This window comes from Lepidochelys kempii, chromosome 4 (genome assembly GCF_965140285.1).
Source record: "Lepidochelys kempii isolate rLepKem1 chromosome 4, rLepKem1.hap1, whole genome shotgun sequence".
NCBI lineage: Eukaryota > Metazoa > Chordata > Testudines > Cheloniidae > Lepidochelys > Lepidochelys kempii.
In genome coordinates this window covers 79,738,381-79,761,148 of record NC_136383.1, presented here as the reverse complement: position 1 = coordinate 79,761,148, position 22,768 = coordinate 79,738,381, and the positions used below count along the sequence as shown (strand labels likewise).

General features: G+C 37.9%; 1 protein-coding gene and 1 long non-coding RNA gene across 3 annotated transcripts in view; both read left to right on the top strand.

Annotated features, from left to right (window-relative positions):
- CFAP97 (cilia and flagella associated protein 97) overlaps positions 1 to 22,768 on the top strand; it is a 50,426-nt gene that overhangs the window by 9,205 nt on the left and 18,453 nt on the right. For both annotated transcript variants that reach the window (XM_073341799.2, XM_073341800.2), the window contains exons 2-3: positions 7,137 to 8,036; positions 8,139 to 8,210. In XM_073341799.2, the coding sequence (XP_073197900.1) occupies positions 7,172 to 8,036; positions 8,139 to 8,210 (937 nt within the window). In that variant the 5' untranslated portion in view covers positions 7,137 to 7,171. The remainder of the gene's footprint in view (positions 1 to 7,136; positions 8,037 to 8,138; positions 8,211 to 22,768) is intronic.
- Positions 15,941 to 19,454, top strand: LOC144930464 (uncharacterized). The gene is made up of 2 exons (XR_013635641.1): positions 15,941 to 16,066; positions 18,564 to 19,454. It is a non-coding gene; the product is annotated as an uncharacterized LOC144930464 (long non-coding RNA).

Sequence of the window (22,768 nt, the reverse complement as noted above, 5' to 3'; positions counted from 1 at the left end):
CCCCCAATATGGTGTTCAGCTAGACCCTGAGCATGTGAGCAAGACCAACCAGCCAGACACTTGGGAAATAATTCTCTGTAGTAACTCAGAGCCCACCCCATCTAGTGTCCCATCACTAGCCATTGGAGATATTTGCTGCTAGCAGTCGCAGATTGGCTACATACCACTGTAGGCAGTCCTATCATGCCGTCCCCTTATCAAGCTCAGTCTTGAAGCCAGTTAGTTTTTTTTGCCCCCACTGCTCCCCTTGGAAGGCTGTTCCAGAACTTCACCTCTCTGATGGCTAGAAACCTTCATCTAATTTCAAGCCTAAATTTGTTGATGGCCAATTTATATCCATTTGTTCTTGTGTCCACATTGGGGCTTAACTTAAATAACTCTACATATACAAACACCATATATCCCAATCATGAAATTGGAGCACTTGTAACGAAAGATGGAAAGTTTGTATGGTGGTAAATAATCACATTTGGTATTGGGGATGCACATTTGCTTCAATGCTCCATGTGCAAAGAAATGAAATGGTAGGAGGAAACTCCAGGAACTGGTTAAATTAGTCTAGATGCTTTAACTGTGTACTTCCATACTTTATACACTTTGGGTTTCTAACTTTGTTTTAAACTTAACATTGAAACGTAACATCTATTCAAACCACTAAAATGTGCCTTCAACCTAAGTTTTTTGTTTGTTTGTTTGTTTTTGTGGGGGATCCTACCTTTGTCTTATTATTGGATATTTATATTACAGTGATGTCCAGAGGGCCTATTATTACAACCCATCTCCAAACTGATCTCCAGGGGGAGTAGTGTGGGTAGCAGCTCTTTTTTTTTTAAACAAACTTGACGTTTATGCAGTTTGTATTATGACTTTTTTTTTAGAAATCTTTAGGGTGGACAAGGTTTTGGTCCTCATTCTTTAAAGACACTGTCTTTTCTGTGTTATATATTGCCTAGCACAGTGGAGCCCTGGTCCATGACTGGGGCACTAGGTGCTGTGATAATACAAATAATTAATAAGGAACTTGGGAGCTGGTAGTGGATACCTACAGTTGTTGTTAGTGTATTGAGGATATTCCATAGAGTCCCAGTCCTGCAAAAACTTATGTTCATAATTTACTGTTGACTTCAGTGGAGCTACTTATTTTAATAAAGGTAAGCATATGTGTAAGTGTTGAAAAGACAGAGGCTTAGGTAAGTAATTGATGCTTGGTAAGAATTTCCTAGATGGATAGTTGTTAGCGTATACAGCAGGAAACATGTTTTCTTTGAATGTGTAAATAAGAGGGTTATTAAAATCAGAAGTTAGGCATAGGTATGTGGGATCAGTGACAGCTTTTACTAAGACTGCATGATCTCATTTGTTGATTCCATATTCTAGCAACTGAAATAGTAAAAATCTGTACTTTCTACAGATGGTATAATAAGATTTTCCACATATATGTAGTGTACTAGTCTCCTGAAAAATCCCTGACTACAAATAATTTGGCAAGTCCCACTTCTCAAAGAAATGTCATGTGCCCTAGGTGCACAAGGGAATAAAATACAAAAGTACCAACTGAGAATCAAACTCCACTCATTTAATTTCATGTCATACTCACCACTAAAACAATGGTTTGTGAAGCACCAAAAATGTCACTGAGAGAAATTGACCAAAGCAGCACATCTGTTTTTTAATACTGTAAAGATTACAAAGTGCCTGATTGACTGTGCCTGAAAAGGGGAAGAGGTAATGTTATGAATAAAATATTAATATTGCAGTGACGTGGCTAATGTTACCATCGTTATCTGCTGGGCAGAATCAAAGTTGCTGAACTGCTAACAAATGATTCTTCTGTAGTTCAAAAAGATCTGTATTTTGGATGCTTGAATTCTGTCTCCATTGTTGCCATGAAGTTGTGACTAGCCGTTACTGTGCAGCATAGTGACAACTGTGAAGACCTAGCATGGCTATATGTTACAATATAACCAGTAACACTAAAATATTGTTAATGTGGTCTTGGTTGCTAAGAACATAATGATACAAGAGCTGTCTTCACAAGAATGTTACAGTTAACATTTAAATGTTAATGGATGAAAAAGATCAGAAAAGGTCATATAGATTTAAGAAAAAATGTGTAAAATTGTCCAAAACCAACTTTAACTGTGACCCCTAGAATTTCACTCTTCCATTTATATAAGACAATTTAAAAAATATTAGATAGAAGTAAATTCCATGTGGCAAACAATATTGAGGTCTGATAATAGAGACAAGAACACTGTTCTGTCATTCAGTTATTGGTTCATTTGCATCTAGAGACAAAGAAGAGTCATTCAACTACTGACACAAGGACACCTCTTCAATATCGGTCAAGGATATATAAGTGTGTGTGTGTGTATACACACACCCACACATTATATATAAAGGATTTATAGTTAAACTGTAATACTATATGTGTTGTATTAATCATCTTAATAAAACTGATGTCTCACGCATGACAACTATAAAACAGGTACTTCCATAACTGTGGGTCTCATGAAAGCTGAACCTAAAGAAAGAGGAATCCAAGCAGGGTGGATTTGATTTAAATCATGATTTAAATCACTATTCCGGAAGACTCGATTTAATCATGGATTTCTACATAAAAGTGCATTCTTGGTTGGTATAACCTGAATACATACTCTTCACAACTCAGAAATAGATGTAGGTTTCATTTTTAGAAGGTACACACTATAAATTTTGTAAGTGATTTATTTTGAAAACTTTTCTGATTAGTTTTACAGCTATATCAGAAAATGAATGATTGTTCGGTTATTTCATTTACCAAAGGTAAATGAAGCAGATAGTTCACCTCGCAATGACTTCATAAATATCTCCAGTTCGACACGTTAATCATTAATATTTGGAGGATTTTTTTGCCACGCTGTATTAGGAGGAGAACATCACAAGACAGACATTTACATTGTTTTATTTAACTAAAACAACAATGTTATGTAGTCTGGATTTTTTTTTCTTCAACAGCAAACATAATATTTTAACAAGCATAAGAATTTTTGAATTTAGTTAAACATTCACCTTTTTAAAATCAGGTATGTTTTTGTTAAAATTGTTTTTTAAACAAAAATTAAATCTACAATGTCAGCCAGGTCAACATGAGAAACTTAAAATATTGGCTTCTGCAGCTAACTCAATCATCTTCACCTTCATTTTCCTGTTTGTTCATAATCTGGAAAAGAAAAATAAGCTTTTCTGCTTTTTCAGGACCCAAATAATTTTTCAATTTGGAATAAATTAGTTCAAAGGAAGAAAATGTTCTTTCTACGCCGGCAGAATAAGCTATTGCTGTTAAAATGAGATTATTACTTCAACAGTCTCTGAATCCAAGTGCTTAAGTGACTTCCACCAGTTCACTGGAGTGACTTTCTTTAAAACATCATCAGCAAACATATATTTCTTGAATGGTTCACCCTTAGCTCTGAAGTTTATTATAGTTGGCATTCTGGAGGGATGATTGCTGAATGTCCATGTCGTAGCCAACTCTTCTTCTTCAGCAGTTAAGGTTTGACCCTAGTACTGAGTATTGAGAATATTTGCAAGAAAATGAGCTAGAGATAGTGCTGGTCCCATTCGTTTTTTAAATGCTTGTAATTTAACTCTGTCATTGCACATTTCTCTTTTTAAGATCTCACTCAGTTCCTTCCAAATTTCAACAGTGTCAGCAATAAAACACATGTGTTCAATATTTCTCTTAAGCCCAATGTTAAGAACTTTGGCTGTGACAGTGCCATCGATTTTTTCACGATTTTGTTCACAAACTGTCATCAGATTAGGCCAGTTCTTGATATAGTGCTCACAACAGTTCACTAATGAGTTCCATCATACATCTTGTGGGAGAGTTAGCTTGCTTCCTCCCACTTTTTTCAGAGTAGCTGCTGCAAAGTGGTTGTTACGGAAGTATTTTACAATTTCAATAACATTAGTCTTTATTTCTGGAACACTGAAGTCTTTGGCTAGGAGGTGCATCAAATGAGCACTGCAACCGTATGTTATTAGCTTGGGAATCTCTTATAAATGGCTTTTCATCTTGGATACATTTGCAGCATTGTCTGTGACCAAGCTGTGTACTAGACATTTGAATATTTCTTTCACAGTTTCTTATAGCTTTTACTGCTACTTCTTCTAAGTATTTTGCAGTGTGTGCATTTCCTGATATATCAATTGTTTCTGTAAGGAAGACATTCCCTTCTTCTGTTGGCACACAAACACATACAACAGGATTATTGTGGACATTGCTCCACCCATGAGGACTCAGGCTAACAATTTCACCCTCTAGAGCTTTTGCACATTGCTCAATTTCTCTTTCATACACTTTATCCAGAAATTTGCCTGCGACATCTGCTGTGTTGGGTGGACTGTATCCTGGTCTTAATGACTGAACCATGTTAATGAAGTGTGGGTTCTCAATCATACGGAAAAGAGAGTTTATTGCATAAACAAACTGGGCAATTTTTTCATCCATTACCTCTTTTTGTAATCTGCTGGTTCTTATCACAAACTTATTTATGGTTGTTTCTGGATGATGGAGATTTTTTTGCTACTGATGATATACTGTGGCTATGTGACATACATGTTGTGACTGAAACCCTATCATTGGCAGATAACTCTGAAACTGTAGAAAATGATGGTGATCTTGAAGGTGGATAGTCTTCAGAATCCTGTATGTTGACGATGGATTCTCCTAAACAAAATAAGTCAATGCAGTTATTTAATTATTATTACCATACTGCTCATTTAGTATTACTCATTGCATTCACTGACACTCAGTACTACTTTAAAGGGGAAATTGTAAAGGGAAGATATGCCTAATTCAGCTAATATTTTTTGTCACAACTGCATCTAAAATGATAGTACTATAGAGTAACAACTCTATTTTTTGCTCAAGCGTAAGAATTCAAGAATAGTCCAGAAGGAAGACCGGCAGTCCTTAAGAAAGAAGTATGAAGTAATAAAAAAGTTTACCAACTGAAGATCTTGTATGTTCAGACATATTCGTTTCATCCTCTTCAATGCAGCTTCCTCCTGAGAAGGAACACTTCTCATGATGATGATTCATGCGGGCAACCAGGCCTTGCATTTCTTCGTTGCACTGTTTGCATTTTGCACTCATGCCTATCTTACCCACAGGTAGAGGAGCTTCATTAAAATATTCCCCAGCTGGGTCTCTTTTACGGCCTCCTGCCATTATAGGTTTTCCCTTCTAGTGAGAGAATGGTATGGCAGATCTCAAATCAATGAAGGCTATACTCAAAAGACCTCAAGACTTCTGGAATATGCTGCTCAAACAGTTTCAGTTTTGTTTCTACTGCCTGTCCCTCCCTTCTCACATTTTATCTCCAGACTTCTTCTCCTTGTCCAAAGCTATTCCACCCCCAACCATTAGTGAACTTTTTGAAACTTTGCACTCTTCGAGAGAGAGGTAAGGGATTGATTCTGTGTACACAAATTTGCAGAGGGACAGTAGGGTTGAGGTCTGTTATTTCTCATCTCTATTTTTATTTAAAAACATTTTTGCTGTTAATAAGCATGTTATCTCTGGAGACATAAAACCACAGTTTGAGAACTGCAAAACTAAACATCTCTGATGGGACTCAGTGCTCAGTCTAGAAGATACCATTGGGTAGATAGAAAGATTAACCTAAATAATCTATACAGAAGCCCCTGGAACCTCCATAACATTGGGTCCTTAATTCATAAACTATTGGAACTCCTTAAGAAAAGTTTTCTTAAACATTACATGAATATATTGTCTCATACTATAGAATTAGCATTTATAATCCCTATTCCATGATGAGAGATCTTTGAACTATAATTTATCTTAATTAAAACTATCTTTAGATATGTGATTTTTCCTCAAAAAGCATTTTATCCAAAAAATCTGATTTAAATTTAAAAAAAAATCCGATTTATTTTTAAATCATTGGGGGTTTTGGGGTTTGTTTTTTTGGGGGGGGGGTTGTGTGTGTTTTAATCCACCCTGAATTAAGTAAGATTGTTCTGGGAATATCTAATGTGACATTTTACACTTCCCAGTTTTTATTTTAATAAAAAAAAAAGTATGTAAGATACAGATTTTTTTTTAACTTTGCCTTTTTCATTCTTTAATATTTATAATAAAGTTGTTTATACTAAAGCTTTTTTAGCATTACATTTCCTTTTAGGCTATTTTTAGGAATGCATCTGAGAGCTGGGTGTCAGATTCTATGGGATATTTGAAGCCAATCAATTCAAGAAGTGATAAATACTGCTAAACTCAAATTCTACCCTGGACTTTTAAGAGGAAGGCAGGGGCTGGAGGGGAAAGCATGTCTTGTCCTGCTTCCTCTGTCCTTATTTCAACAGCCTTGGAGGAATTCAGGAGCTTTGCAGAGTTGATGGTTCCCCAGGCTTCCTTCCACTTCTGTTGCCCTGCAGTGCGTAGGAACTTTGCAAGGTGTCTAGTTCACTTGGTCTCCTTTTGCTTCATTGGCTCTTTGAAGCTTTGGATCTCAATAGAATCCCTGGTTTCTTACTATTTAAGCTGCTGTATGGTGCTTTTGAGCTACATGTGGTCCATTTCTTTTCATGTAGTGGTGTACTTGAGGCAGGAGTGCCCTCAGTCCTAGTATCATTAGTGTCAAGCCAATTTAGAAGTTTCCCCAGATAAGGAGTTCTACAAGGTTTAGGTCTCTGCTCCCCTTTCTTAAAGATCTGTGGTTCTGTTGCCTTGCACAGCTTAAGAGCTATGCCGGGTTGATAGTTTCCCCTGGTCTCCTCCTCATTAAACTGCCTTGTGGAGTCCAAAAGCAGTACACTGTCCCTTCTTCCCCAGCTTTGCCCCTAATTTATGCTAATTTATGAATTTCACAAGGTCTGCTGTCCTAGTTCCAACTCTGTTCCGCTTCTCCTTTCTTTGAGCTCGTTTCTCTTAAATCTGCAGCCTCTTACCATATTATTTGGTCCATATAAAACTATAAATAAATATTTAACTTACCTGGTCCATAACATATTTAATTATATCATAGAAGTATAATATAATTAATAATATAACCTACAATTATACTAAGGGTATACTTTCCTCTGCTTTTTGTTAATATTTTGAAACCCCTTTTTCACACCTGCAGGACCAGGAGTTGGAATTTGTACAATAACTTTTGAGATGGACCGGTACGAAGATGTGTCAGAGGGTGAAGTGGACCACTCTTTCTTTGATAGTGATTTTGAGGAAGAGCCAAAGAAAGAAGAAAACCCTGTTATAGCCAGTGGCGAAGAACATAGTGAGCTCATTGAAAATGGAGGTATGCACATCGCCAAATCAGACTCTGAATCGGAAACGAAACTGAGGCAAGAACACAATCCTGAGGAAGAAAATGAGGAGAAAAAGAAAGAGTCACCAAAGGAATATTCCATAAATGGTGGCACTGACCATAGTGAGAATGTTTCATCAGAGTCAGTTTCTTTAAGTTCAGAAAATGCAAGTACATCTGGTAGAAATTCTGCGCTACGTAGAAGAATACGTGTAAGCATTCCAGCTGGGATCCCCAAAATAGTTAGAGAAGGTGAGGAGAATTATTATACAGATGAAGAAGACAGTAGTGATGATGGCAAAAAACAAAGGGTTAGACTTAAATCAGCTAAGCAATCCAGTAGCATAAAGAAAGTTAACAAAAAGTATACCAATATTAGCTCATCCTCCTCCTCTTCTTCCTCCTCAAGTTCAGATACAGATGGTTCAGATATGGATTCTGATAGCTGCATATCAGATTCATCACAGTCTTCCTCAAAGGGAAGTATATGTAACTTGGCTCTTCTATCTCCAAGACAAAAATTCAGGCCAGGAATAAAGTCGGTAGAAGTAAAACCAAAGCTTGGTGAATACACAGAGGAGTCTGAAGATACAGTGACTGATGTAACACCTCTATCAACACCAGACATCAGTCCTGTCCAATCTTTTGAACTTGCAGCATCAAATGATAAGAAACTGAAAGTAAAAAGACAAGAAAATGTGAGCCAAGAATTGCATGGTAATTTTGAGGAATTTATGTACAATACAAAATTTGTAAAGCCTAGCAGACTAGAAAATGGAAAATTGAGACCCAGTCTTACATCTGTATCTTTCTCACTAGATGCTGAGTTTGATCACAGACATAATCAAAAGGTCTTGCATGATGCTGTGGACCTGAATCAGCTTTTGAAAGGTGATTTTTCTTAAACAAAATTTATACAAATTTATTTGTAAAGTATGACGTTTTCTGTGTCGAGGGGCTATGGCATTGAGTACTAATGGAAATTAGGGGTCATTGTGTGTGCTGCTTTTTCTTTTAAAATTTGCTTCAGACCAAGTTGCATCAGTTTTAAAGATGCCTTGTGGTTTTGTTTGTTTGTGTAATGGCATGCTGATACATCAGTAGACTAATGGAAGTGCTCCTCTAATAAACTCTTACTGGTAAAGGGATAAGTAGCTATGTGATGCATATCCAAATAGGATTGATATTTTCACCAATCCATTAACATTGTACTTTGATTTGTCAAATTATGATCCATTTAATAACTCAAATAGCAAATACTAGCAATTTTCTTTAAAAACACCAAACTTTTATTGTGGGGAATCTATCAAATTATAGACATTCTCAACTTTTAAATGCAGCTCAAAACTACACACCGCTATAAATAACAAACATTTTACAAAATACTTTTTAACTTCTGGTGCCTTATGATAAATTTAAAATTCTTTCCAAATATTGAATGATGAAAATATTTTAACAACAAAAAAATGAACAGTCAAATAGTCTTTGAGAGGTTTTCATTTAAACTGTAGCTTTTCCTTCCCCAGTAACTTTATGAAATGTCTTTTTATTGTTGGTGAGAAGGAGCCTGGTGTCCCATTTGCTGTCCTATCCCCAACATTCCTCAGTGGGATGAGAGCATCAGAAGATCAGGCAATGAGCACATCTAAGCTAGGAGTTGTGCACCTGCTTTCTCAGTGATTCCTTCTGTCTTTACTCTCACGGTGTAATGGACCAAATTTTTAGCTGTTTGGAAGCTGCACTGTGGGCAAGAAAAGAAGGCTTTGCTGGTCCTTGTCTGTTGTTCCCTATGCTCTAGCAGCTCTGCTTAATGGTGATTTCATGCACTCAGCAAAGCATCATGTTCGTACATAGTATCGGTAGGTAATTAAACTTTGGGTAGAGCTGGGTTAAATGTTTAACTTTTTTTGTCAAAAGGGGAATGAAACTATTCATGAAATTGGGCAAATAGTTTCAGCTGAAAAAACTTTTTTTTTTTAAGCAGTTGAAACACTTCATTTAGGCTTTTTTATTTGAAATGGTGTGTTTTATTTCAAATTTGGCCAGTTTAAAAAAAATGAAAAATACCTGGAATAGCTGAATCAAACGGAAAATTCAAAATTAATTTTTTTAAAAAAAATTAATTTCAGGTTGACTCAAAACATTTTGGTTGGTTGTTTTTTTTTTGAAACAATTTGTTTTGTTTTTGTTTTTCAATTCAACAACAAAAAAAAACTCGTTTCAGTTCAAATCAAACTGGGGTTTTTTTGGAGGAAGAGGGCCTTGGAATTTTTTGGTTTGATGCCCAAACTTTGTCACATGCATAAAATAGGAACTATAATAAAAATTATTCTCAAGGATGTGAATATAAGGAGCAAGTTTGTTTCCACAAAACAGAAAAGCAATTACTCATGGCTGTCTTTAAGTAATACAAGTCAGGAGGCGAGAAGTGGAATTTAGGTACATTTACCAGTTAATGATGCTGATTAACTCTTATATAATTCCCAAATGACTTCAGTCTAGAACAATTAAACTTGCAAGCATAAGATACTGTGATTACTTTGGGTACTTCAAAAATTAAAGCAGATCAGATATTGACCTTTGGAAAGTGACTACTCTGGGAGTACAGACACTTTTATTCCATAATTATTTTTACACTTTTTTTGAGCTTTTTCAGAATGCACAAAATGAGTGCAGGGTAAAGTAATTTTTCAGAGAGAACAGAAACGTACAACAGAAATGTTTAACCATAAGAATTGCTTTATTATGAGCATAATGTGAGCAATGTGTGATTATCGGACATCAGACTGTCAGAGATGCTTTTAATACAATTTTATTAAACCTTACTAATGAAACATAAGGATGATGGTATACTATTGGTAACAGGTATACCCAGGCATAAGTGTAGGTAACAATTACATGGGTACAGTTCCCTGAGGTGAATGCACCCCCAGCTCAGATTGAGGTTGTGGGTGATGTGCCTCGTGCTGGAGGCATTCAACTTGCAGAACTGAGCCAAGTGGTAACATGAAAGTATCTTTTTGATATGGGGAGAAAATTAAGACAGAATAGCATGTTATGGTATTAAGGAGAAAAGATGGGGGAAAACTATAAAAAGAACATGACGTTCAAAGAGTAAACTTTGTGTTGAAACAGTCAGCTATATTGGATGGTAAGTGAAGAAAGTGGTGTGGCTTGTACATCCTGTAATGGGGTACAGTGTAAAATAACTTTTATGGTTTAAAATGACTGTTTCAGTTTGAGCATATAGAACGATATGTATATTGTCACAAATGTATAGCAGCTGACAAGGATTTTTAGCATACATTTTTCCTCATGCTATGTGCCCTTAGTACGTACTTATATAAAACTGGCAAACCATTCCATACTATTATAGTTTGGAAAAATTTTTAATTTAAAGTACATTTAACTAGTAAAATAAATCTTTTGAGTTTCTCAAATCTGTAATGTTTTTTGCTATAGGAACACAATTTTCAGTGTGTAAGTAGTCAAATATTTAAATTCTTCCACTTTAATGTATGCACTTGGAATTCAGTCAGAACAAAATTTATTCTGATTTAACTTTCTCCCTGTTATTTCAGTTGCTTTTGAACTTCTTTAAGGCAGGTACTAAAGGGCAGTTCTATGACTGGTTTTTTTTGGGGTTTTTTTAAAGTCATTTAATAAGAGCCCAGAATTATGAACGAGAGAGAACTTCAGAATGATGGATGATAACAACAGGTGACTACATCGAAGGGTATGTCTACTCTGCAATTAAACACCTGCTGCTGGCCCATGCCAGCCGACTCCTGCTCCTGAAGCTCAGGCTAAGGTGCCATTTGATTGCTTTGTAGATGTTCGGGCTCCAGTACCCTGTGGGATGGGAGGGTCCCAGAGCTCATGCTATAGCCTGAGCTTGCACATCTACACTGCAATTAAACAGCCCCTTAGCCTGAGACCCATGAGCCTGAGTCAGCTGGTACAGGCCAGCCATCGGTTTTTAATTGCAGTGTAGACGTACCCTGTAAGTCACTTTATTCCAGTACTATAATCTGTTGCTAACAAAACCACTGCCTATTGCTAGGCAAGCTGTGATATGGCCTCTAGTGGTCATATGGATAACAAGGTCAGCTACTTGTCAAGTGATAGGAATAGAATTGATCTAAATAAGTGGAAGCCACAGCAATATTAGGATTACAGTAAACCAAGATTTTACTTGAAATTGGGTAGAAGTGTTGTCCAAGCAGAATACATTTACCAAATATCTAAATTGCTAATGACTTATTACCTCACCCACATCATTAAAAACTATCTTTGATTGGACCAACTTCTCTTAATGAAAGAGAGACAAGTTTTTGAGCTTACGCAAGCTCTTCTTCAGGTCTGGGAAACTTAACCAGTGTCACAGCTAAATACAAGGTGAAACAGATTGTTTAACATACGTAGATAACACGTATTTCAAGGTTCCATTGAAGATGAAGTAGCCTGTTTAAAACACCACCAGTCAGAGTTTTTATTGTATATATTTTGAGATGCGTAGCCTTAACCTTTGTGTATTAGAGCATAATCTTTTCTTTTGGAGCTTGTCCTGTTGTTCATTCCTGCTTCATCTTGCTCCCAGATATAAACTAGACTTTAATTCAATTGGTTTTCATGTCCCAGACTTCCCTTAGAAAGGCCTGTCGTCTTCAACAGAAGGGTGTGATGGGCATTTTTCATTCTAGATACTTTAGCAAGAATTAGATCTCATGATAGCAAGGTATCTTGGTATTTTACTGGCAGTTGTAAAAAGATTATCTGGGTTGGTCTATCTCTCCTCTCCAATGGAGTAGTCTGTGAACAAATTCAATAGACCCAGGCTTATGTACATCGACAATCCCAAGCACCTGGTGCAGACTAGCCTAACAATAGTTTCCATTTCAGGTGGAACAGGAAGTTTCTTCTTTAACTTAGCTCTAAGTGCTTTAACTGAGCTATAACTCCTTCCCTCACCACAACTGCCGCATCCCTGTTGTCCCTGATGCTTGTGCTCTTCTCCAGTCTCTCTTTTCCTCCCTTCTTCCCCCCCCCCCCCCGCCCCAGAAAAAAAGGTTTCTCTTGTTTCTGTTCTAGCCTGGAGTCTATCTCCCCACACATCAGAGACAGCAGCTCAATTTGCTATGTGTAAGCAGTAGTAGGGGGTGTCAGAGAGATTCCTCTACTGACATCACCAGGCAGTTGGGGGTCCTGACTTTTCTCTGAATCAGACTCTTCCATGATGCCTGGAATATTCCCTGACATTCTGGAATTGCTTGGATGTGGTGTTCCAAAGTTATTGCCTGGCAGACAAACAGAGGTGCCATGAAGTTGCGGGTAAGGCCTTGCTTCATTCGACCAGCAATGCTACTCTTAGTAGAGTTAAAGGATCCTTGCTACATATATTTTTCCTCAAAACAATTTGTAACCTTCAACCGTAAACCAAGCTCGAACTAGAGTTCATCACTTTGTTCTCAGACTGAGAATACTACTAAATCTGAGAAGTTAGAAGGAATAGTTCTGGTCCCCCTTTAGCTCCTCTCATGGAATTTAAAATAGACTCATGTTATTACAATCACAAAGATTGATTAGAGAACTTAACCAGTCTTTTAAAATAAAAATGTCAGTGTTACAACTAAGGATAAAATTTCCCTTTAAGTTTCTACTCCTTACCTTCAGTTTGTAGTTTGGAGAATGCATTTGTCCACCTCCTGAGTGGTGCTCGCTGGTGTGAATTCAAAATGTGTGCTTAATATCCACATTGATTTTTTTTATTCATTTCCAGGTTATATTCAAGATTCTGTCATTGATCTTTAGTCCTGAATGGTCTGGAATCCAGTTATGTGAGACCATGCCCAATTTCTATGACAGCAAAGATCTTCTAGCTAATTTTTAAAAGTATGAACATTGTGATTAGCTGCTAGGCTGTGTCATTTGAGAACCCCGTGCCTTTAGAGTCTAGGGATCTTATGTGAGGCTTGTATATATGGCTTAGTGTTTGTTCTTATTCTTTCTGGATAGCCCATCTGATTTGTGTGTTAATCTCTGTAACCATTGCAGTAGGTACTATAGAAATGAGTAAAATAAATATAAAAACTAAGGGCTGTGTCTGTCCAAAATCAGGATTATTAATTCTGAAAATAAAAATAAATATTTTCTTGATGTCTTTAAGGATGAACTAGGTAAAATTTCAAGACTCACCCACTTTCTCAAGTTTATATATGGCAGGGAGTGGAAGGAGGCATAGGACTCCAACCTTTTGGGCAGTCTTTGCCCCTTTCTTGACTCTCCTTCTGCCCTCCAGTGAGTCCAAGTGCATTTTCACTTGGTAGCACCTCTCTAAAGCATTATATAAATGCTCAACAGTGTGGTGTGGTATATGATGTGGTTCATACTTTTAAAAAAATTCAGGTCACATTTGAGGTTACTTATGGCATTCCATTATGAAGCAGTGCTGATGTCATTATGCTGATTATCAATTATGACATGCTGATTATAAGAGTTACCATTAGCATTTCAGTGCCTGACAGATCATGTCCATGCTGTATGAGATTTTAAATACATCGGTATGAGGAAGATCCCAGGCCATTCACTACTGAAGGAGAACAGGTGAGAGAGCAAGTTGATCATTTTTTTCAGAAAATTTTTAAATACAATTTAAAAAAAACAAAACCCATAACCTAGGTGGGAGGGGAAATGTGGGAGTTCAAACATGTGGTCTTCATCTACAGGTTAATATAAAATGGGGCTTTGATTGTTGTGGCCAAATTTAGAGATTGTAAACTCTTTGTGGCAGGAACTCTCAACCTCTGTTGGCACAGTAGTCAGCCCAAGAGGGACCCAATCCTGGATGAGGCCTTATGGCGCTAATTTGATATGAATACTTAATATCTTAGCTTAGTAAATTTCTGTGTGTGTCATTTTCTCCACTTTCCATGGCGAAGCTGTATTCATTGTGACAGTGCTTGTGATTCTGCAAATAGCGTTACACTGCTCCAATGTTACAGAGTGCATAGTACATACAGTTTTCCTATATAAGAGTTTCATACATGGACTTTACTTCTGTTTTGCTCATGTATCAGACTAATCTTTAATACTTTATAGAAAATTAGAATAAGATCTGAAGTATAACGCTATAATTTTAAAATTTGAAACCATAAATGTGTGAGATGCATTATCTTTTCTGTTGCAGTCTGAGTAATCTGAAAACAAATTTATCAAACAGGAAATAATAAATACACTGTGGACAAAATTGATAGGCAAGAATACTTTCAGCATTGTCTGAAAAAGGATTTCCATTTCTACTCTCCAAGCCCCAGCCAGCTCTGGAATTTGGGGGATTTTTCTTGTGCTGGTTTTCTGGACTCTATTTATATCTAGTGTTGGTTGTCACTGAAAGGCACTAAGATTCCACAGATAAGAGATGAATTGAGCACAGGACTGGGAGCTAGGAACTCCAGAGTTCTAACCTCCACTATACTACTGACTTACTCTATGGCCTTAGGCAAGTCACTTGATCATCTATAAGCCAAAGTTTGTGCTGACTTATGCCAGGTGTATCTCCACTGAAGTCTCATGAATGAATGAAATAGTAATGAGATAAAACATTACAGAATTTGACCCTTTGTTTCCTCATCTATTTCCTCATCTGTTAAACCAGGTTGATACCAACTGGGTTGCTGTGAGGATTAATCAATAAATTCCTTCTTGTGTATTCTCTATTAACTTAGTATGGGACACAGAATGATGCAGTGAATAGGGTATTGGACTGGCAGTTGGGAGACCTGGACTCTATTCTTGGCGCTGCCACTGACCTGCTACATGTCCTTTAGCAAGTCATTTAATTTCTCCTCTGTCTTAGATACTTCATCAGTAAAATAGGGATTATATGTACATTACTCATAAAGCGCTATCTGAGCTTAGTATCATTACTATGTAACTAAATGGCCTGCTGGTTTCAAACAAACTATTATGGAAAACTGTAAGGTGGTGCAAACTTGACTACATTCAGCTGAACGCATTGCAATTGTGTTTACCCTTTACTATGGTCTCTTCTCCAGAAAACAGAATTTATCTTTGCATAATCAAAGGTTCAAGACCTATTTCTAGGGCTTCTCCATTCATATATATGATATATGTTATATGATAGATGTTCCCAGCCATGCTGAGCAAGTGCATTTGCTGGATGATAGTGGTTTGAGTCTGTTAAGCAAGAGTAGCATTCCTACATCCAAATTAAAACAGACCATTAAAATTTTTTTATTATACTCTTAGATTTAAAAATCACTGTTTCATCAGATCAGGTTTGTGCAGGCTTGGAGGTAAAAGGGCATTCATCAGGTTACATTATGAAGACTGTCTTCATATTTTGAAAAGCTAGAAACTTAAGGATATCTTCTTAAATTTTAAATTTTAAAAGAAATGTAGACTTCCCGAAAAATCTGTGAAAAGATGCATATTTTCTGATGTCTGAAGGGTTTTTATTCTCTTCCTTGTAATATAAATGAATAAACATCAACTTTGTTTCTGAAGGCGTCCAATAGTGTCCTACATAAACACTTGATCCTATTTAATCTTTGTGTATTCTTTAATTTGTATTATACATGTGACAATGGAACAGAGTAAAATAGAATATCTGGCAAGTCCTGAGGTACAAGTGTTGGTACAAGCATTGATGCAACGTAATTCCCTACTTGGACTGGAGAGACTGGTGTAGAGATACGTACTTGTGCTGACGCGGCAATTTAAATCACGTAAGACAGCTAAATCAACCCTACCACTCTACTTTAACTCGCTAGGCTCAATAATTAAGAGGTTGGATTTTTATTCTGCTAGATCATCTGAATGTTTGAGTTGCTGAATTGTTTATTGCTATCATTATCTGTGCTTATAGATTTAAAAGTCAACCTTCTTTCCATGGAAACCATCGAAGGCCCTTGTTACCAAAACATCTCTTTCAGTTTTCAGAGTAACAGCCGTGTTAGTCTGTATTCGCAAAAAGAAAAGGAGTACTTGTGGCACCTGAGAGACTAACCAATTTATTTGAGCATAAGCTTTCGTGAGCTACAGCTCACTTCATCTGATGCATATCTGATGCATTCATATGCATCTGATGAAGTGAGCTGTAGCTCACGAAAGCTTATGCTCAAATAAATTGGTTAGTCTCTAAGGTGCCACAAGTACTCCTTATCTCTTTCAGTGTTTCACTTCTAAGAGGAAATTAGAAATGTACTCTGCATGACTCTACACATGCAAATACTGCTATTTGTTACTGCTGTTTGTTAATCAGAAACTAAACTAGGTATATCAAAATTTCAGAAATTGAAAAATCTTTTCAGACCACTTAACCTTTACACATCTTACACAAATACATTTCAGTCTAGAAAAGGTCTCAAAGCAATCATTAGTTATTCAGATTAAGAAATCAGTAGGCTTGTCTAAGGAGCTCTGTTTCTCATGTCTGAGCACGAGTATTATTTTGTAAGGCCCAATCTACAAATAAAATTGCAGTGATTTAACTAAACCAATGCAACATGGCACCTTTAGTTAAACTGGCACAATTTCTGTTTGTGGATAAGCCTTGTCAGTCTCTATAGGTGAGCTTTGGAGAGGGAAGTGAATGGAGGGGGATACTATCTCTGGAATGCCTACTTACAATCCACCAAAGCCAGAATGTGATGACCTTTGGGGCATGGTGCAAGGCAAATTTGTTTAACCTAACTTTTGATAGATTGGTAGGGGATTGGAAGAGAGTCTGACATTTTGAGGCCATGCTGACTGGTCACTTGTGGAACCTAGATGACTTTTTGATAGGCCTATTACTAATTAACAAAAAGTAAGCCTATCAAAAAATCTTCTTGAGGATCATGTTATGCAGAAAATGATCTCATTCATGTCAGCCTCTCGATGAACCTTCACAGTGTTGTCTTTAAATTAAATCCATTCCCTGAAATCCCCTTCTCACTTTCACTCTACCATTAGTAGTTTACTTTTCAGCATTCTCTTTTCTTGCACCCTTTCCATTCAGTTCCTTCCCATGAAGAGGGTGGGTATTCTTGCGGTTAAGGCCCTGTACTGCGATTCAGGAGATCTGGCTTCTATATTTGGGTCTGCTACAGACTTTCTGTATGACCTTGATCAGATCATTTAATTTGTGTTTTTTGGTTCCCTACCACACAAACTATTGTAAGGATAATTCAGTTAATGTTTATGAGCACCATAAAAAGCCTATAATATTTCACACCCCTTCATTTTTCTGTTTAAAATCTCCCTCAACAACCACAGAATTCTCCTTGCCAGTCCGTCATCTCCCCTATCAGGTATGTGCAGGCTTGGAGGTAAAAGGGCATTCATCAGGTTACATTATGAAGACTGCCTTCATATTTATATATGCCTATAATTTTTCTCCCACTCCCCTTCATATTTTCTCCTTCCTCTCCACCTCCAAGGAACGAAGCCTTGGTTTTCATGTGTCTGCCTATTGGAAGTCCTATAGCAGAGGACATTACTCTGGTCATAAGCTAGGCCCTGATCTTGCAATGGATGTAGTGCAACTGAACCCTTACGCCTTGCAAAATGCCATTTGAAGTAGGGGTTCACCCACGTGCTTGGTGTGAAGGATCTGAGCCCTAAATAGGACTTTACTGTACCGGTCTGTATAGTATAAAATAGTGAATAGTCATTGTAATCATCCAAAGAATGAAGTTAAGGAAAGGAGTAGTGGAGGGAGCATATCACAAACTTGAAATAACTTGAAATCTTATCTGGTTAAATGTTAGCAGCAAATATCTTAGTAAATATTCAGATAAATTTATTCAACCAGTTATACACCTGGTTGAATAAACACAATCATAAGAACTGCCATACTGGGTCAGGCCAAGAGTCTGTCTAGCACAGTACCATGTCTGGCCAGTACCAGACCTTCAGGGAGAGTGTACAGAGCAGAACAGGGTACCAGGAGAGGGGAAGGGAAGTGTGATATGTTGCTTATAACCCTAGTTGACCCATGGGAACATTGTGTCACCCTTATCAACCCTAAGCTCCTGTACTTCACTAGATAGCTCCTCCCCTTATGTATTTTCAGTGCAGTTTAGTAAGGTGTGATTTTAGTGAGATTATGCAGTATTATCTGGTTGGGTAGGGACAAGCATTTAATTTGTAGTGCTAAGGTTGCTAATGTTTTGCTCTCATGAGAAAACAATGATGTATTTTTTCCTTGACTAAATATTTAATCTTTACTGTGCTCCATAGGGACTGTATAATAGAACAAGACTGGGATTATTTACCCATTTCAAGAAACTAAGGCACTCTCAGTTAGAAGATGCTCTCTGTGTAGAGGCTTCAATCAATGAAGGGTTGAGATGCGTAAGTGCCATTTATCATGGTATTAGTGGGTTCCAAAATTTACATTAGGAAAGAGCTCTGAAGTTATTTTATTACTCAGTAAATTAAGTAAATTGTGCATCCAATCTGACACAGTGATTCATGCTGTTTTTAGCAACTATGAATGGGCGAACTAACTGAAATTTCTAACCCAGTTGTGTTTCTTTGTGCAGGCCACACCATAAGCCATACTGGGAAGAAATGTATACTGGTCATAGACAAGTAAGAGCCAAGAGCCACAGAAAAACAGATGGCTGATGAGTAGCGAAAGATTTTAAGACAGGGGATTTCCTTAGAAATCCTGTCTGATTGCAGCACAGACACTACCAGCTCAGAACCCTAGTGCAAAACTCATGGGCCTTGTGTGGCTCAACATGTCAAGGAGTGGAGAATGGTTGGTTTTTGGCAGCCCAAAAGTCTGCCATTAAGAGGCAGCACTGAGTAGCACTTCATCGCAGAACTTTTCCTTAGTGAGATTCCACAGCTTTTCCCCTTTCTGGGTCACTAGCTGTTCCTTTCCAGTGTTTGTGCACCTGCTATACTACTGTCAGCAACCCATTATCCTCAGGAGTCATCAAGAGGCTGGTAACAGAATTGAGCTCCATATTACAGCATTAATAATAGTGAGACCACCTAGATCGAATAGCCTCGGGGAGAGGAGCAGAGCCTCTCTTCAGGTTGCAAGTGGAATAGCTCATGTTAATGGTGAGGTAGTGATGGTGGCCAAGGCATTGATGGGGTGAATGGAGAAGGATGAAAGTGGAAAGAATGGAAGAAAAGAGACAGGGAGTGATGGGAAGCTGAGGAAGTAGACAAGAGGAGGGGGAAAAGGCACAAAAAATAAAATGACAGAAGGAAAGAGAAGAGAATAAAACTGAAAGGGAAGAAAAACAGGTTTATAGTTTGTAAAATGAACCAGTAAATGAAACATAGATGGATAAATCCATCTGAGGATGTCAAACTGGTACAATGCATGTAAATGTATGTAAATATGTACTAGTTGTCCCAGGGTTCCCAGCAAGATGCCAGTCCAGCTCTGTGCTGTAGAAATTGCACACTACTGCCTGCATAAGACTTCTGAAATAAATATAGGCTGATGCAGCTCCTGCATACCACTTCCACGTAAACAGTTGGTTGAGAGGTTTTTTGGATCCCCTGAGGCAATCCTGAAAGCATTTGCAGACCAGTACTGAGTGGACTGAGAATGGTATTTGCCCTACCTCATACCTTCATTACTTTTTTTCACCACTACATTCCTTATGCTTTTAAGAATGTATCAGAGCAGTAAAGAAATCTATGAAGGCAGAAGATAAGTGAGGTAATGAGACTTATGCATATTGATCTCTAAGGATCTCAAAGAGCTTGATGAAGTTTATTAACTATATATGTAGGAATTGCTTTACTCTTCGTTGGAGTACAGCCATCTTTGGGATGAATTGTGACAAATGTTATGTAGCATTACTGTGTTCTGCTATACCAGTTAGGACATGAAGTGAAGAGTCTTGTGTTTAGTTATGGTATTACTTGTATTGCCATAATAGGAGCTCTGGTCATGGGCCAGGATCAGACTGTGCTAGGTGGTGTACAACAGAGCGAAAAAAGATGGCCCTTGTCTCAAAGAGCTTATAGTTGAAACATAAGACGAGACAACAGATGGATACAGACACAAGTGAGGGAGTGCAAGGAAACAGTATTGGTCAGTGTAATAGGTTGTGATCTCAGCACACCAAGGGCCTAACTGTTGTCAGGTTTTTTATATGCATCGCAGCAAAGGAGAGTTTTGAGATGGGAAACGAAGATTGATAATGAGGTAGCTTTGCAGATACTATTAGGGAGCCCCTCCTGCTCCAGCATGAGAGAAAGCACAAGCATATTTGTTTTGAAAATTTAACAAGTGGGGTGATAGAGGTTTGCATCATGGGCCAATCAGAGATGAGCTGGGTTGCAATGAGAGATGATGCAGAGGAAGCGGCTGTGGCATAGTTCCCCTCTTACCCAGTGAAAATAACTGATGGCTAAAATCGCTAATAGTTGGGCTGGACAGTGGAGCTTCAGAACCTGGAGCCTGCTGTGACGGGTTGGATCACAGAAACCGCCTTGGGGCTGCCAGCTGATGTGCCAAGTCTACTTCAGCTCCTGCTTTCCCTGCCAGTTTGGGACTCCAGAGCCCTGCCTGGCTGTGCCAGACACACTTGCTGGCCACAAACACAGACCCAGGTCTGAAGAAACTGAAAGCTTAACTGAAAGCAGCGTAAGAAGTGTTCCTGTCTCTAACACTCACATGTTCAACTCCCAATGGGGTCCAAACCCTAAATGAATCTGTTTTACCCTGTATAAAAGTTATACAGGGTAAACTCATAAATTGTTTGCCCTCTTTATAACACTGATAGAGAGGTATGCACAGTTGTCCCCCCCCACCCCTGCCCCCAGGTATTAATACATACTTTGGGTACAATAATAAGTAAAAAGTGATTTCATTAAATACAGAAAGTAGGATTTAAGTGGTTCCAAGTAGTAACAGACAGAACAAAGTGAATTACCAAGCAAAATAAAATAGAACACCCAAGTCTGTGCCTAATACAGTAAGAAAACTGAATACAGATTAAAACCTCATCCTCAGAGGTGTTCCAGTAAGCTTCCTTTTACAGACTAGTCTCCTTCTAATCTGGGTCCAGCAATCACTCACATCCCCTGGGGTTACTGTCCTTCATTTCCAGTTTCTTTCAGGTATCCTTTGGCTATCTCTTGAGCCAGCTGAAGACAAAATGGAGGGGTCTTCCACGGGCTTAAATAGACCTTCTCTTGCGAGTGGAGACCCCCTCCTCTCTCCTATGCAAAGTCCAGCTCCAAGATGGAGCTTTTGAATTCACATGGGCAAGTCACATGTCCATGCATGACTCAGTTTTTACAGACAGCAGATATTGCACATATGCTATCTTGAATGTCTCCAGGAAGACTTCTTGCGTGGATTGGAGCCTTCCGAGAACCATTGTTCATTAAGTGTTTCTTGATTGGGCACTTAATTTGCACATTCCTTTCTCAAGAAGCTGACCAAATGCTTTACTAAGGCTGCTTAAAAATCAAGCAAGTACACCGCCAGTATTCATAACTTCGAATACAAAAATGGTACATGCATACAGATAGGATGAATAGATTCAGTAGATCATAACCTTTACAGAGCTATGTTACATGGTATATGTATCATAAAACATAATCCAGTTATGTCATGTACATTCATAAACATATTTCCACAAAGCCTTATGAGGTGCACCGTCACACCTGCAACATGGCCGAAGACATTGTGGCAGTGAGAGATGATGCAGAAAAAGCAGCAGCAGTGAGGCGTCCCCTATCCAGCAACCCTAGAGCAGTAATCGCTAATCTCTGGGCAAGGAGGTGGAGGTACCACGTGATTGGAGCAGTGTGGTAAGAGATGGAATTGAACATACCAAAGTGGAATTTGAACAGTAGACCAATAGTAACACTTCCCTCCTGTGTGAGAAGTGTGTGGGGTCTTCAGTAACAAGTATTCAGGGGCTGAATAGTCTCTTCTGAGAGATTGCATTGCCAAGAGCTTAGTGACCCCAACACAATTCTAGGGAATTGGTTGAAAACTTTTTCTCAGAGTAAGCTGGTTTTCCCTCTTGGATCCTATCCAAGTGCTGACCTTGCCTACCTTATGAAATCATAAGAAGTATGGCTATAGGGGATCATTTGTCTTCAACATCTCTGGAGTAATAAAGTTGGCAATTGTGTACGTTTGTCATTCACAATATGTAACAAATCTCTTTTACAGACTATTTTCCAAGTGACTAGTGTCTCTCTTCCAAGTACTTTCATGTTCTGCAGCTTTTGCTCTGCGTGTTCCCACGGAGATATATTTTATATTGTTGTGTTAAGGAAGAGCACTGCCACTTCATTTTTCCACATGAATCATGTAGCATAGGTATTCTTAGTTTGTTCCTTTTTGTCTTCTGTGGGTTTATCTGGATGAGTCAGAACCCAGATTTGTATCTTTGAATGACTTTGGTAAATAATTATACTTCTGTTTATAAATGAAGTACTAAGTTGCA